Source organism: Lissotriton helveticus, chromosome 9 (assembly GCF_964261635.1).
Source record: "Lissotriton helveticus chromosome 9, aLisHel1.1, whole genome shotgun sequence".
NCBI lineage: Eukaryota > Metazoa > Chordata > Amphibia > Caudata > Salamandridae > Lissotriton > Lissotriton helveticus.
In genome coordinates this window covers 549,689,484-549,703,487 of record NC_136070.1, presented here as the reverse complement: position 1 = coordinate 549,703,487, position 14,004 = coordinate 549,689,484, and the positions used below count along the sequence as shown (strand labels likewise).

The window sequence follows — 14,004 nt, the reverse complement described above, 5'->3', positions numbered from 1 at the left end:
CCTGAGCACTCTTTGTTTTTACTGTTTTTCTAAACGATACATCCCTACAACCTTGTTAATGTGAAACTTTTTTCTCCTCCTGCGTTTAGCCTTATACAGCGGACAAAATCGAGTATCCCATCTGCCAGGTAAGCTATGGCTCTGGAACCATAACGCGACCATTGTTAGAAACGAAACATTTGCGCTTTTCGTGAAACGAGCTGTGCAAGAGAATGGGGACTTGGGGGGGCAGCCGACCAGCGGGAGGCTTGCCCCCACGGGATTTTTGGGGCCGGTAGGAGGGGAGGGGGGTTTAGGGACGGACAGGAAGGGTTTTTTGGGCTGTTTGGGCTGTGGGAGGGCAGTTGGGCTCTTTTTGGGCTGGTAGCGGATTTGGCCGGACATCGCGTGTCACTGACCACCATTTTGTGGTGCAGTGACACGGCAGCAGGCAGTTGGGGCACACAATTTTACCTGCCCGCCCGTAAAAGGGGGATTTTAGTCGGATGAAGGATGTTTTCTTGGATGACGGTGCACATGCGGTTGAGGGTAGGAGGGACAGCTGTGTTGTCGCTGGATCAGGTGCTTGTATTCTGCCTCTCTATTGGCGCTTCTCCTAGTTTAAAAGGGGGTAGTTGGCTGAGGTCTTTTGCAGTTGTAGGCAAGGGGGGTAGGTTGCGGATGGGATGTTATATGATGTTGGATGAGTTTGCAATGTTGGGGATCCATTTAGGGGTGGTGGGGGGGTTGTTAGGCATACACTTATTTAGTGAGACATAGTTTTGTGCGGCGCCGGCCAAGGTTGGGTTGAGGTAGGGTGCACCTGATTCTAATAAAGCGGCCTTTATCACACTATTACTGTGTCTGTGGTCAGTGTCTCCCCCCCTCCTACTGGTGGGCCCCAATCATTAGGGAAGGATGTATGATTTTGAGCGGGTGGGCTTGAGTCCACGTAGGATGTCCCTGTGGAAGCAGGAGCGCCATTTAAGTGTGACGAGAATTCAACGCGGCCATTTGAAATGCCCAGGGCCACTGACTAGGAGTGAATGAGCCATTGGAGGCCAATGACTGCGAACTTCCTTTAAATCTCTCGAGATTTCTGCTAGCACTGGGTCATGATCGAACTCTGGGTGGTTACCAACAGATCACATGGCAACCGATCCGTGCCCTAAATATAGTCTTGTGCACCGGGGGGGGGGGGGGGCTGAATGTTGCAGGAAAGCAGGTTGTGCCTACAGGCATCCAGCAGGAGAAACTCGTTAAAATAGTGCTTACAGATTAAAAAGACATATTGGGTTAAAACAGAAGTAAAAGGACCAATCTTCATGGGAGGTTAGAAATGAAGGCAAGGGTGGGGGTAATAAAAGGGACTAACAAGCCTATTAAGGAATCAGATGCCAGCATTTACAAAGGACACTGACAGAAGCCAATGAAAAATGTGGGCGCTGCCCAGTCTCGACCTAAAAACAAAATGAGATGCTCTCATCTACATTTCTCAATTCGGATAGCAAAACTGGAGGGAGAGCATCAGTAGGAATTTTAGAAATTCCACTTTGGACACCCTATGAAGAGAATGGGTGTCGCCTCTTCATCCCTGGGCCAGTAAGGTTGAAGTACGTTTGATATAATGGATGGATCAGTGCTTAATTTGTTAATAATAATAAAAAAACACAAGTGCCAGAGTCCAAGATATTTTTCAAAATACATCTACAGCTTTCTCCATCCACTGTCTCTGCCAGTGCTGCGAAATGCCAGTGGCAACAATACCTGCAAACCAACACACTTACAAAAGGGACAGTTTGTTCTATTCCAAGTCACCCACAGCTGTAAGAATAGCGTGGGTGCGCTGGTATTACTATTTTTTATATGTATATTTAATTAAGATGCTACTGATATGCTCTGATTAAAATTAGACAGACTGTGCTGCCATTGTGGGGAATGTCATAAAAATGTGCCTGTGTTAAGAAATACGTGCCAGTGCCGAGCCCCAGCAAACACCGGCACAAATTAAGCACTGCTAACCCACCGATCCATTTGTGTAAATTGAAGGGTGCAGGTTCAGCTCACAGTGGCCTCACTTGAATCGCTCTTCTCTTACTGAGTCGCAGGACTGTGGTAGGAGCTGTTCCTCAAACATGCTCTCTCTGCAGCACTTCAGGAATTCACTAAAGACTCACATTACCATGCCCTCTCGTCAGCTTCAGTATTCATCTTTTCTTGAGCTGTGTAAATATACTTGTGTGTACTCTGTAATCATGTGCGCTAAATATTTATTGCAGTTACTACGTGAAGTGCCCCCAGGGGAAGGCCTGCACTCTGTAAGACACTAATTAAAATGGCTGTTTAAATTTGTTTTAGTTGGGCACCTATGAACATTTTTATTGGGGACTTTCCATATTTCAGAATATGGAGTGCCTTCTGTGAATGTCTACAGTAATATTGCAAACCTCTAATTCCAACACTTTTTAAGTTTGTGCCTAAAACCTTGTATAATTTTCTATTTTCCATAGCCATTTCTTCTCAACAGCCATTCACTGGTGAGTGATTTACTTCTCCGTTGCCCTCTGCTCAGCGCTTGTGAAATTGCATATGTCTCCTAGCCGCAGCAGGAGCAGATAACTCCTACCAGGTATCTGCCTTGCAAGGTTTTCACTTAACAAGTATTAAAAAAAGTTTTTGAATACAGCTTTGCTTGTGTTCTTGGGCGGGAATTCTGTTATTTGTTTGAAACTATGTCTGCTTTCATTACACACTGGGAACATGGAACTGCCCATCCCGGAGGTGAGAAATTGTTCCTGTTGGACAAGATTTGTTTACACTCGGTGCACTCCACACCATGTTTTAGGTGTTTTTCTCAAGCCAATCTTCCCAAACCAACAAGCACTGGCAACGCACATCGAGCCAAATATTTTATACGTGACAAAAGTGATTTTTCATTAATTTGGGAACGTGTGTGTGTGGGTGGGGGGGGGGTATGGTCTGAGTGCTGGAAGTAAGTACAGTCCAAGTGAACTCACAGATTGATAACTGGTTGAATAAGTACATTGAAATGGTGAATGAACTAGTGATTGAGTGCATGGATGGATTGCGACAGGTTACACCAATTTTACAGGCTGAAGTCTCAGAAAACATTACTAATGGTTTAATATTTCATTTTTATTATTCTAGCTGTGCAAGCAGTGTCACACCATTATATTTATAATATGTGTGTGTGTGTGTGTGTGTTTTTTCCAATGAACATACACAGTTAAAAACTGAATTACGTTTGTGACACAAAACAACTAAAATTAGCACACGGTTAGCAAAGCACAATTCAGACCCCCTCCCCACCATGTTATTCTCTAGAGGGTCTGTCTTTTGGTCTTATGCCATTGGTTGTGATGTAGATAGCTTGACGGACAAAGTGTGTTATGTCATGTTTTGCATGCATTGTTTTAACCATAACTGATACATTTCACTGGTTTTCCATATTTAAGCCTGAAGCATAGCTCAATTTTTAACTATGGTTTTTCAGTAAATTTAGAAGGTTTTTTTAAATTTTTTCTAAAATAATTTGTGTTGTCATCCCTTAGTGCGCATGGCTTCCTACTGCAATGCTTTGCAACCAACCTGGCCGGGTGCTGGGCAAGTTTCCCCCATGCAGTGGGAGAATGTCAAGCTGGGGCCAACCTCCACTTGCTGGCCAATCGGCACTTAATTTGACAGGGAAGTTAGATCACCAGATCTTTTAATTTGACAGCGCAGTATTACACACAAGAATACTGCTCTGCATGTAACCGGGATGCATTCATGCTGATGACACTAGACCTCAACATCCTTCCTAATGTTTTTATCTACTCTTTCCTCCTTATGCTGATAACCGCACAAGGGTGAGGTTCTATCGGTCATTCGTATGTATAGCTCTGAAATATGATGAAAGCTTAGTATTGTATCATTGCTAACGGTCCAGTAAAGCCAGTAGATGGTTCGGTGCCTCACATTGCTGTTCGATATCCTTTTGAAGTCAGCAATAAGGGTGGATTACTTCAGATCATTGCTAGGTAGTAATCTGAAGTCGGGAGTAAGCATGCAGTACCTCAGGTTACTGCTAGATGTCCCTCTGAAGTAAGTTCAAATTGTAGTGCTGCAGGTCATTACCAGATGTCTTTCTAAAGTCAGCATAATGGCATGGTAGCAATGTTTTTTCACAATGCCCTGTGTAGTCCAACATCTTCCCGTGCCACATCAGAATAATTAACAACATACTCTCCTTTTATCTCCATTTTGTAAGGTGTTTAAGAAATCTCTGCACCAAGAAAACAAATCTTGCAAGGAAAATAAGTTGTGTGTAAGGTATTCTGGCCAGTACTTTCGTAAAATCGTTTAATAAAAGATCAGGCAGTGCTTCTGTGAGAAACTGGGTTGTTGGTTGGCCGGAGTGTGAGCCCTACAGGCTTTAGTATACCTCCTTTCTTACAACTAAACATCCCTGAGCTCCTCCCTCTCAGAGAGGGGGTTGTAGTCCACCTTGCGACTAGGTTTGCAACACGAGGAGATTACTCTGATGAAGCATGCCACCTTCGGGTGAGTGATGGAAGCCATCCTGTCAAAGAGACACCCCAGTACTTTTTCTTCTGTACTTAGACCCTGGGTCCTATTTTGTGCTTTCTAGCTCTGAATAGGAGGCCAGGCCAGTAAACTAGTCCCTGGAGTCACTTCTGATAATACTTGGTGAGGGTGAAGATGAATATGCAGGGCTAGCCTCTGAAGGTTCACGGCAGGCTCCAGGCAGCAAACCAGTTCTTCTAGGTACAGCAGCAGTCTGTCAGAGTGCACAGCTGGTCACAGCAGCAGACAATCCTCTGCCTTTCGGAGTTCCAATAGTGAACTGAAGAGTGGGTCTAATGGGGGCCCTATTTTTATTCCATGGTGCCCATCTTCTGGAAGGTGGGAGAAGCTTCAGAAAAGGTTCTTTGAAGTGCATTGAATTTCCTGCCAACCCTACCCAGGCTGGCTGCAGTGACTACACAGGTTTGTTAGGCCATTTGTGTGAAGGCAGAGCACAGGCGACTCTGGTGTAAGTGGGTGTGTGCTCAGAACCCCCATCCTGCCAGCAGTTGGCCCATTGAGGCTCACCTAATCCCGCTATTGTGTGATTCCCTGAGAGGCATTCCCAAAGTCTGTCTGCTACACCCAGTCATGTGACCTGAGACAGGAGGCTTCCTCAAATAGCTTTGGAAAAGAAAACGCCAACTTTCTAGAAGTTGTCCCAAAAAGGCATGTAACTTGCGCGCCCGTCTGTCGCACTGAGATGTACAGGAATATTTCCTTCCAGTAGAGCACTTCTTGCAAAATTATCCAATATTTAACCAAAGTATGCCAATAATTCTACTAGTCCTTTTTTCATGATTCTTCCATGCATTTAAAACCACTGGGGAGACGGCGTGATTCCACAATGATTATTTATTTAAACATTTTCAGATGTCTCCTGCGTGCCCATCCAGGCTTTCAACAGCGACACGTGAAGGTTATCACTCCTAAAAGTGGGCTCATGTTTATATACTCATTGCATTTCGAGCCTGGAGGGCTCTTCATCAGGGGTCACTGCAACAAATGAAAAAAACAGCTAAACCAACTGCTCAGTGCCAACTTTCTATGTGCTAAAAATTATATTATACAACACACCTCTTCCACATCCCTCATTAATCCCATACCCTTACCTCACATTGAAACTCAACCATGCGAATTACAAAACCCCTTTCTCACTGTGCACAAACACGCCCCAAACCAAAATTCAAAATAATCATTGAATAAATAGTGCAACAACTCATGAAAACACATTTGTTAAACCTGTGCTACTCATCCAAATCTCTCAAATCAATGACACTTTTCCAAGGTTCACTCTAAATTAAACTCCCCTTCCTGTTGAAACCAACCATCTCCTTGTTTTCAACTTTTTAAAAGTGGCATTTTCAAAATTGTAATGAAAAACCCGACTTTACCATTAAACAGGGTGTATCATTACAATTTGATAGATACCAAACATAGATCTCTACCTGCTCCCACTTAGGAATTACAGCTTATTAAATGTAATAAGGAATCCTCAATGTGATCCTATTATAGCCATTTAATTGTGAAAACAGAATGTCTGAAGTGGCTACTTAGAGCTTCCCTTACGGGTGACGTGTAATAAAAGGAGAGTTTAAGGCTTGGCAAAGGGGTTTAAATGGCAAGTTGACATGGCAGTGTAACACCGTCTTTAAGCTGCAATGGCAGGCCTGGGACATGTTTTAAGGTGCCATTTAAGTGCGTGAGACAATAAGTGCTGCAGGACCAATAGCAGCATTCAATTTCCAGGGCCTGTGTATATGATCTCCCACTCTACAAGAGATTTATAAGTAATTATGCCAATCAGGTGTATATCAATCAAACCATGTTTAGGGGAGTGAGCACAAGCAGTTTAGTACTGGTTAGCAGTGGCAATGTGCACAGTCCTAAGGCCAACCAAACCGAATTTCAGCAAAAATTGGAGGCAAGTAGGCAAAAAGTTTTGGGGAAGACCACCCTAAGGCTGACAGATCTAACAGCTCCAGTGGAAAGGAATGGCCTCTAGATCTAGATTGATTGGCAGACTGAGCATCATGGTCAATCATGGGGAAGGTACAGTTAGTAAGTTGATGCCAGTGATGTAAGCTTCATAAGTATCACACTATCTCCCAGGGACTTCGTAAACTTCACTGGCTTCCTATCCGCTGCCTGGCAAAGTGTCAAACCTTATGCCTTGTACATAAAGGACTGCCTAACACCTGTCCGAAATTTTTCAGGTCAGCATTCAAATGGTACATACCCAACAGAGATCTCCACTCTGCCGACTCTTATACCCTAGCTGTTCCTAAAATAAAAAAAGCAAACTGGAGTGGCAGGAGTATCAACTATGTTACAGCCAAGTTATGGAATAGCTTGCCGTCACACATCCGCATCATTCCTTCTTTGTTGGCATTCAGGAAGGAGATCAAGACATGGCCATTTAATAACTAAAGCACTTTATTCTAGCTTGCTCTTTGCCTAGATAGCCCCAAGACACCCTTGAGTAAATTTCCTAACATAACAAATGCTACGTTCAAGGCCTCACGTTCAACTTCATGTCCATTGAATAAGCGTGCACTCCTGCATCCTTTATATTATGCTCATCCAAATGAAAGAACACATGCATACATATAAAATAATGTGTGCAAGCAAACAAATGAACTAAGGTGCGTACTGGAACACACCCCTAGTCACAACAGCCTTCGTTATACTAACAGTATGTGTGGAGGCATACCATTTCCAATTTAAATAGCGCATGAGGAACCGTGCTAGTTTTATGAGTTGAGAATATTATAGGCAGGATTGAACATTCTTATATGCGTTATCCTTTGTGTGAGGCCTGCGTACACACAATCCCTTTACACAACAACGAACCTTTTGTGTTATTTTTTTTAGAAAGGACCCAAATGCTTTTGTTGGCTTGCTCGCATTATTTTCTTTACCAATTTTGAATGTATTTTTCGGAGTCGATGCACTCCAGCATTGCAGGGTTTTAACATTGCCACAACAATTTGGTGTGTGAACCATCATAATTTGTTGTTTGAATTTTTGCGAGCGCTGATGAAGTAGTTAACAATCGAGGGTTTCTGAATGTACACAAATTCTAAACCATTGAACAATGAAAAGCTTAATGGTTAAGTACTTGAGGGTGAAAGAGCGGTTTTATGTTTCAACCATTTTGTTAGTCATTTTGAAAAGAACATACGTAAAGTGTACTTTAAAGAGAAGGACAGGCGACTTGCATTCAAGATGCAACCATCGCATGTGAGGTCCTTGCAGGCGTATATTTTGAAGCTTGCTGTGCGTGCAAGTACTAAGTTGTTCGTTTAATTTTTATGAATAGTCTTTAATGCCTACTGCCCTGAAAAAAAGCAACGCCACTGTTCAATTGCACACCCATGGTGCACTAGAATCAATTTAACAGTGGTGCTATTTCCTTGCTTTTATTCGTCGTTTATTCTCACAGATTAAGCCTTTCATAGATGCGAGTGGACAGTGCAGAATACATGCCATGTGCTGCATCCATAACCAAAGCCACCTTTTGTTTGAAATACTTTGAGACTCGAGACTTAAACACAGCACTGTTACATTTCGATCTAGTTTTGATGCTGGAGGTGGACTTCTATTCCTGGTGGAATGTCTCAGAAGCTTTTTCATGAAGCATTCCTTCTAGTTATGCCGCAGTTCCAGTTCAAAAGAAAAGCAGTCATTTTAGCTGTTGAAGCATCCAACATCAAACTATGTTAGGACCGACATGCAGCAGGTACATGTTGGACCCGCGTCCAGGCATCTGTAGGTTACAGCCATTGAACAACTGCCAACATCCCACCAGGAAAGGGGGGGCCGCTCGGCCCCCACGCACACATGGCTGGGCCCGGCCCCCCCCTCCACCAGTCCTGGTTGGGCGGAGCATCCCGCCAGTTGACCCGGAAGCAGTTTTGCGCTTCCGGGTCGAGGGGGCGGGATCGCGGCGTAGGGGGGGGTTTAAGAGCCTGGGGAGCGCGGGAAGCGGCCTCTTTGTGCCCGCGCTCCCCAGGCTCGCTCCTCGCCCCGCTGTGGGGCCTTTAATTTTCCCCACCCTCCATCCCCTTGTAGCAAAATTCTGGTGAGGACACTGGTAGGTATACGGTGTAACGCTATGCAATATCGTAAGAATAAATGTTTTCTTCCTGAGGCCTTTTTTCCCCGTTTACAGGCAATGTTAATATGTATATGTTTTCTGGGTGTGTTTTGCTGTTGCATTAACTTTTTTTCCTTAGGCCTTTTTTCCCTCTTAGATTAGTAATGTCGTATTTATTATGTTGGTCTGGCGGTAAGGTCATAATCGGTGAGCAGCAATTTAAGGGTCTTAGGTGGGGGCGGCCCCATTCACGAAAGGGGTCGCCCAGGGGGAGGGGCCATTGGTCTCTCCCAGAACTTCAGGGGCAGGATATCCGCTTGCTTGGGTGCGAGGGAGGGGAGTCACGCTTTCCTCAGGCTGGTAGCCACCCCACACATACACTATGCACTATGACGCTAAGGGCGCGAGTGTAAGGGCCCTCCTGTTATGGTTAAATGGAGTTCACGGAGCGCACGAGGGTAAACGGGCCCTTGTCGCGCATGCGCATCTCGAACGTGAGAGCGTAGCTGGGTTAAAGGATCTGACACCAGTTAGCGACCTTGCCGTAGGACCAGAAATTATTATAATGCAAATTGATATCAGGATGTTAGATTCGGTTAGGAACCACGCTGTATTAGACATTTTTTAAGGTTAGCCCACCATACCGGTCTAAACGGATGTAAATCTAATGTCTGAATTTTGCATTTAATAATTATGTAAATAATGTTTTTATTAAAATTTTAATTTTGTTTCATATTTTAATAAATACGGCTGGGGGTCTCGAGCTCGAGACCCCCTGCCTTCCAAAGAATTCTGTTGTTGGTCTGATGAATGTATAACTGTAGTATGCACGTTAAGGGGGGGGGTGGCCGGCAGTCACAGACCATGTTCCTATTACAAGACTCTGTACAGTCAGTGACACCCAAAAACCTACGACACTGAGCAAGCCTAAACCAGTCCAAAGTCTTCTTGCATTTCTGCAGCATGTTCACTCCTTTCGGACCGGTTTTGCCCACCAGAATGCCCAAGGGTTGCCCTACTCCCATTAAAGGATAGAATACTGCTGTTAATGAAATGGCATTGAATGAAGTCCAAAGTAAAAAGTCTTCTTGGAAATTCTCAGAAAGTCCAGTATGGCCACAGAGGATCTCCTGGTACCAGTGCAACTCTATCTATGTCTGGTGAAAAGATGGGCACAATTCTAGAAGAATATCTCCACGAGGTTGAGCATATGCGTATTGCATGTGGGGCTGTTCGGAATTGTGGTGTCAACAGGAGCGGGGATGGCCATGGCCAGCGGCTTACATGGCCCAGTGCCAATGGGGAGCAAGCCGGGTCTCTCACTTTTACAGATGGCCTGATGCTGCAGGAAGCAGCACTGGTCCAGCAGCATGCCAGTGCTGCCAATTCCCTTCTGCATATTTCTAGCTCCTGCCATTATGGAAAAAAGTATTTGTAATGCCAAAAGGTCTAGCCTATAACTAAAAGTGTCTCTTAAGTTACTGGCATGTTTATACTCTCAGTATGTTAACAGAAACCTAATTCTAACATGAATTCTGTCAGTCATCCTTGCACTCATGCATTAATTCATTTAACCACGGATTCATTTATCCATTCACTCAATTACTCATCCACAGTATTGAAATTAGACATGGCACACGCTGTTCATTAATGGTATTGTAAAATGTGCATTGTTGCTTTAAAATTCTAGATGGCCTACTGAAGTCGGCATCAATGGTGAAGAACCTCATGTCACTACTGGATGTACTTCTAAAGTGAGCAGAAGTGTGTAGTAGCATCATTTGGAACCGGTCCTGGGAAGCTTGATTCCGGTCCAGGGAAGACATGGCTTGGCAGTTCGGGCTGGACTGTTCCCATGAGGCACAGGGTCAGACTGATTTGCATATGGCCATGTCTGAACTGGGGTGGCGGAGTGAGCTAAAGAACGGTGATGGATTAAACCCAGATCAGTTGACTGGGGGTGAGTGTTTGTATTGTCAACGCTCCGTCCATCACCACCTTTGGTTTTTCTTTGTTCGCCCTAAGTTGGCAGGGTATGCTCAGACGTGAGTCCCTTGCTCACTTTGCCACTGTAGTCAAGCAAGCCCGGCTGAAGACGGCTGTAATGCCAGAAACCGGTCCTGGGAAGCTTGATTCCGGTCCAGGGAAGACATGGCTTGGCAGTTCGGGCTGGACTGTTCCCATGAGGCACAGGGTCAGACTGATTTGCATATGGCCATGTCTGAACTGAGGTGGCGGAGTGAGCTAAAGAACGGTGATGGATTAAACCCAGATCAGTTGACTGGGGGTGAGTGTTTGTATTGTCAACGCTCCGTCCATCACCACCTTTGGTTTTTCTTTGTTCGCCCTAAGTTGGCAGGGTATGCTCAGACGTGAGTCCCTTGCTCACTTTGCCACTGGAGTCAAGCAAGCCCGGCTGAAGACGGCTGTAATGCCAGAAACCGGTCCTGGGAAGCTTGATTCCGGTCCAGGGAAGACATGGCTTGGCAGTTCGGGCTGGACTGTTCCCATGAGGCACAGGGTCAGACTGATTTGCATATGGCCATGTCTGAACTGGGGTGGCGGAGTGAGCTAAAGAACGGTGATGGATTAAACCCAGATCAGTTGATTGGGGGTGAGTGTTTGTATTGTCAACGCTCCGTCCATCGCCACCTTTGGTTTTTCTTTGTTCGCCCTAAGTTGGCAGGGTATGCTCAGACGTGAGTCCCTTACTCACTTTGCCACTGGAGTCAAGCAAGCCCGGCTGAAGACGGCTGTAATGCCAGAAACCGGTCCTGGGAAGCTTGATTCCGGTCCAGGGAAGACATGGCTTGGCAGTTCGGGCTGACTGTTCCCATGAGGCACAGGGTCAGACTGATTTGCATATGGCCATGTCTGAACTGGGGTGGCGGAGTGAGCTAAAGAACGGTGATGGATTAAACCCAGATCAGTTGACTGGGGGTGAGTGTTTGTATTGTCAACGCTCCGTCCATCACCACCTTTGGTTTTTCTTTGTTCGCCCTAAGTTGGCAGGGTATGCTCAGACGTGAGTCCCTTGCTCACTTTGCCACTGGAGTCAAGCAAGCCCGGCTGAAGACGGCTGTAATGCCAGAAACCGGTCCTGGGAAGCTTGATTCTGGTCCAGTGAAGACATGGCTTGGCAGTTCGGGCTGGACTGTTCCCATGAGGCACAGGGTCAGACTGATTTGCATATGGCCATGTCTGAACTGGGGTGGCGGAGTGAGCTAAAGAACGGTGATGGATTAAACCCAGATCAGTTGACTGGGGGTGAGTGTTTGTATTGTCAACGCTCCGTCCATCACCACCTTTGGTTTTTCTTTGTTCGCCCTAAGTTGGCAGGGTATGCTCAGACGTGAGTCCCTTGCTCACTTTGCCACTGGAGTCAAGCAAGCCCGGCTGAAGACGGCTGTAATGCCAGAAACCGGTCCTGGGAAGCTTGATTCCAGTCCAGGGAAGACATGGCTTGGCAGTTCGGGCTGGACTGTTCCCATGAGGCACAGGGTCAGACTGATTTGCATATGGCCATGTCTGAACTGGGGTGGCGGAGTGAGCTAAAGAACGGTGATGGATTAAACCCAGATCAGTTGACTGGGGGTGAGTGTTTGTATTGTCAACGCTCCGTCCATCACCACCTTTGGTTTTTCTTTGTTCGCCCTAAGTTGGCAGGGTATGCTCAGACGTGAGTCCCTTGCTCACTTTGCCACTGGAGTCAAGCAAGCCCGGCTGAAGACGGCTGTAATGCCAGAAACCGGTCCTGGGAAGCTTGATTCCGGTCCAGGGAAGACATGGCTTGGCAGTTCTGGCTGGACTGTTCCCATGAGGCACAGGGTCAGACTCATTTGCATATGGCCATGTCTGAACTGGGGTGGCGGAGTGAGCTAAAGAACGGTGATGGATTAAACCCAGATCAGTTGACTGGGGATGAGTGTTTGTATTGTCAACGCTCCGTCCATCACCACCTTTGGTTTTTCTTTGTTCGCCCTAAGTTGGCAGGGTATGCTCAGACGTGAGTCCCTTGCTCACTTTGCCACTGGAGTCAAGCAAGCCCGGCTGAAGACGGCTGTAATGCCAGAAACCGGTCCTGGGAAGCTTGATTCCAGTCCAGGGAAGACATGGCTTGGCAGTTCGGGCTGGACTGTTCCCATGAGGCACAGGGTCAGACTGATTTGCATATGGCCATGTCTGAACTGGGGTGGCGGAGTGAGCTAAAGAACGGTGATGGATTAAACCCAGATCAGTTGACTGGGGGTGAGTGTTTGTATTGTCAACGCTCCGTCCATCACCACCTTTGGTTTTTCTTCGTAGCATCATTTGTGCCCAGTGCTCTGTTTAGTCAGTGTCTTTTCACGTGCCACATCTGAAACAATGTGTATGTTTTTTTCCTCCATATTTTGATATTGTATTATAGTTCAGTACCTTCCTAAATAAATGAATAAAAGATCAAGCCATTTTCCTTTGGGAAGGAACAGGCTGTGGATCGAGCATATTCTGGATTACAGGGCTGAATCCCTGTCCAAACTTGTTTTGAAAATTACGAGTAGTGTGATAATTATCACAGTCTCACAGTTTTCCCCTGATAAATTCCAGCAGGCCAAACCCAAAATTGAATAGCGGAAAAATGACTGAGGTAGTGGGGAAGGCAAAACGTTAGGAGTCTAGTGTTAAAATACTTCTACGTGTTATATCTTTTTTCTGTTGAAAACTCTGAATAGAAGGTATTTACTATGTGTGGTAAATAGCTCACCCTGGTGTAATGCTATTTACCAAATGTAGAGAATACTGCATACTATTCCGAAAAACTTGGGATTAGGGACTTTCATTCCTTTCCTTTTGTTTGACCCACTACTGGAGCATTTAGTTAAGTTTGTATTTTGATTGGTTGAGTGTATCCTTCCACTGCTGTCATGCAACTATTTTTATTGGGTTATTTTCTGTCATTTGAAATGTAGCTCTTGATGAGATGCCATGTCCTGCAATGACCTGTCTCTCTCTTTCTAGCTTTCTCTTTACCTTTGACACACCACCAGTTCTCCTCAACCCGTGGCTCTGCAGTTATTGTCAATTCCCTTGTAACCATTTTCCTCCCTCCATATTGCTCTTTCCCTGGGACAATGAGCGCTGCTGCTGCTCAGTCTCTTACCCCATCTCCCCCTCCTCCTCCTCCTCCTCCTCCTCCTCCTCCTCCTTCTTCTCGCTCACCCCTCCCCTGCCTCCCTACCTGTTGCCCACCACTACCTCTGTCGGGAATTCTCATAGATTTTCATTGGCACAGACAAAACCAGTAGTATTGGATATTTATCTAAGATTGCTATTTTCTACACTTCCAAGATGGCCTTCAC

General features: G+C 45.6%; 1 protein-coding gene across 3 annotated transcripts in view; it reads left to right on the top strand.

Moving 5' to 3' along the window:
- The window catches only part of LGALS12 (galectin 12), a 177,620-nt gene that overhangs the window by 123,219 nt on the left and 40,397 nt on the right, over positions 1-14,004 (top strand). For all 3 annotated transcript variants that reach the window (XR_013601008.1, XM_078660445.1, XM_078660446.1), the window contains 2 exons: positions 90-128; positions 2,490-2,516. Coding sequence is in view for 2 of the 3 variants with exons in the window: in XM_078660445.1 (XP_078516571.1) it covers positions 90-128; positions 2,490-2,516 (66 nt within the window). In the remaining variant the exon portion in view is untranslated. The remainder of the gene's footprint in view (positions 1-89; positions 129-2,489; positions 2,517-14,004) is intronic.